The sequence below is a fragment of the Gekko japonicus genome, unplaced genomic scaffold, assembly GCF_001447785.1.
Source record: "Gekko japonicus isolate JY-2015 unplaced genomic scaffold, Gekko_japonicus_V1.1 scaffold1031, whole genome shotgun sequence".
NCBI classification, from domain to species: domain Eukaryota; kingdom Metazoa; phylum Chordata; class Lepidosauria; order Squamata; family Gekkonidae; genus Gekko; species Gekko japonicus.
In genome coordinates this window covers 226,086-228,501 of record NW_015177041.1, presented here as the reverse complement: position 1 = coordinate 228,501, position 2,416 = coordinate 226,086, and the positions used below count along the sequence as shown (strand labels likewise).

The following is a 2,416-nucleotide window of genomic DNA, read 5'->3' as shown; positions in this document are numbered from 1 at the left end:
TTCCTGCTGGTTCTCTGGCCTCGTTGAGCTGCCTGGCCACCGTGAGGATCTGCCCGGCTCCTTGGCTGAGCAGCAGTTCCGCCAGTCCCATGCCCAGCTTCTCGGCTGCCTGCTGAGCCTGGTGAGGGGCAGTCTTGGTGCTGATGCCCACATGCTGCGTATCATCGTTGGGCCCGTCTGTGTCCTGCGGAAAGAGGCAGCAGGTTATGGAGAGGGACTGCGGCAGAGCTGAGGAGGACCAGAGGGCTGCTTCAGTATGAGCCATGCCTCCAGCTAGGGCACCTGGAGCTAGGGGCACGAGGCAGCTTGCAAGCGGGGCAACTCCAACAGCAGCCGCCGCCAGTGGTAGGCCGCTGCCTCTCCCTGCGTGAGCCTCTTTCCTGCAGCTTGGGATGCCCGTGTGTTGTTTCTGCATTGCACGGGGAACAGCCTGCTATGCAACTGCAGACCTGAGGTGTCACCCCACACTCCTCTTTAGCTTGGAAAGTGAGAAATGAACCCCCCCCCCAAAAAAAAAACCCCTGGGTACTGTAAAAGTAGCGGGTGCTGGTACCTCCTGTGGGAAATCCAGGCAGGTTTGCATGGTCTCCTGGAGGCTCTCTGCTCCATCCAGGCTGTAGACCGCTCCAGTCAAATACAGCTACGAGAGGAAGCACAGGTGTCAGCAGAAGGCAACAGGGGAAGGGGTTTCGTTTGGACTCCCCCTTTCTTGTACCCCATCCCAGCTGAGAAACACCTGGTTGTCAGCATTACCTGTGAATCCTTCACCATGCTGCTCACTGCCACTGGGACGCTGCAGCCACCTTCCTGAAATGGAAAGCGCCCCCATGGGTTAGTGGAGCAGCAGCGTCTCTCTCGCCTTCCTCTGCAGCCCCCACCCCTGCCATAGGAGCAGGCTGCCTTCAGGACGGGTGGCTCACCAAGCGTTTCATGAAAGCCCTCTCGGCAATGCAGCGCAGCCCAGTCTCCGTGTCGTGCAAGATGGACACCAGCTCCAGGATCTCCTGGTCTTTGGCTCTCACCTCTACTGCCAAGGCGCCCTGACGGAACAAGGCAGGCGGGCCCTTCTCAGCCTCTGGCACCAGTGGGGGGCTGGCCAGGGCTTCAGAAAAGAGGGCAGTGGGTGGCGGAGAGGCGCAGAAATGCCCCCCACCACTACCAGAGTAGTGGCTTCATGAACCCCCTTAAGGATAGAGGTTTCAACAGAGGAGGGGGTGAGTTAAAAAATAAAAGGGAGTCTGCAGACACAATCCCCCAGATCCCTGTAACGGGGAAGGACCCTGTGGAAATGGGGTGGGTCTGGATATAGCTTGCAGTTCCTCAAGCAAACACACACACCTCCAGCCCTGGAAATGAGCTCCAGGGCCTCTGAAGCACCTCAGGCTCTTGATGTGCTGCTAGCAGGAAGAACTACAGACATCAAGACCCCGTGTGCCAGGGCCCTGCCAGGGCAACTGCAGACATCAAGACCCCGTGTGCCAGGGCCCAGGCGGAATGGAGGACAGTTTACATACCTGCCCAACGGCATACAAGCAGTCTGCGGGGCTCAGAATCTGGAACAAAGCAAGACCAGCAATTAGACTGCAAAGTCTCCCTCCGGGACACAGCAGCCGCTCTTAATAGAGCCATTTTCCCCAGCTGCTGCTGCTTTGGGGGTTGCTTCTAATGGGTTGACTTGGCTGCCTGCAATTCTTTTCTGCTTTGATGACTACAGAACGCAGCCATCCCAGAGGGAAATCCTAAAACAGGACAGATGTGGCCATTTACCTCCAAAAGAGGCAGCTTTGCCTGTGGAAGGGGCAACCCTCCCAAACTTGGTTTCCTAGACTATCTGAACCTCAGTCTCCAGCACTGCAACTACAGGGTGTTTCACATTTTCCTGACTTACACAGGACCCAAATGCTTTCCAATCAGACCTGAATTACCACTGTCTTTTATATGTTTATACTGTGTCCTCACCCCACTACCACCCCTTGCAGCCAACCAAGTTCTTTCTTTGTGGCCCCAGCACACTTGTAACTTAAGTAAGGCTGTAGCTCTGCTCTGTCCTGCTGCAACCTTGGGCAGTCCCATCACACTCGGCATCCCTTCTGTCTCCCCCCGCCCCATCCCCACCACACTTTCCTGGCTGACATCCCGGCAAGAGCACTGACCGCCCACAAATCAGCAGGACTCAAGGCATCCCGCCCCTGGCTCACCTGGCCAATGCGGCTGTCCCAGCCCATCCGCCTCAAGCCCGCAGCAGCCAGGATAATGGCACTGAAGTCTTCCTTCTCATCCAGCTTCCTCAAGCGTGTGTTCAAATTCCCTCTCTGCAGGACAGCTTCAGTGAAAACAACACCACACACCTTGCCACCTGCTAGAGCCAGAAACATGCTGGCTTGCACTGCTCACTCTGTGTCCCCCCCCCCCCCCC

At 57.0% G+C, this 2,416-nt stretch overlaps 1 protein-coding gene across 1 annotated transcript in view; it reads right to left on the bottom strand.

Moving 5' to 3' along the window:
* Positions 1–4: 4 nt before the first annotated feature.
* HMBS (hydroxymethylbilane synthase) overlaps positions 5–2,416 on the bottom strand; it is a gene marked incomplete at its 3' end in the record, with an annotated part of 8,476 nt that continues 6,064 nt past the window's right edge. Inside the window, exons 9-14 of the mRNA XM_015428038.1 lie at positions 2,199–2,312; positions 1,515–1,553; positions 921–1,040; positions 754–807; positions 554–640; positions 5–184 (exon numbers count right to left, since the gene is read on the bottom strand). Of these exons, the coding sequence (XP_015283524.1) occupies positions 5–184; positions 554–640; positions 754–807; positions 921–1,040; positions 1,515–1,553; positions 2,199–2,312 (594 nt within the window). The remainder of the gene's footprint in view (positions 185–553; positions 641–753; positions 808–920; positions 1,041–1,514; positions 1,554–2,198; positions 2,313–2,416) is intronic.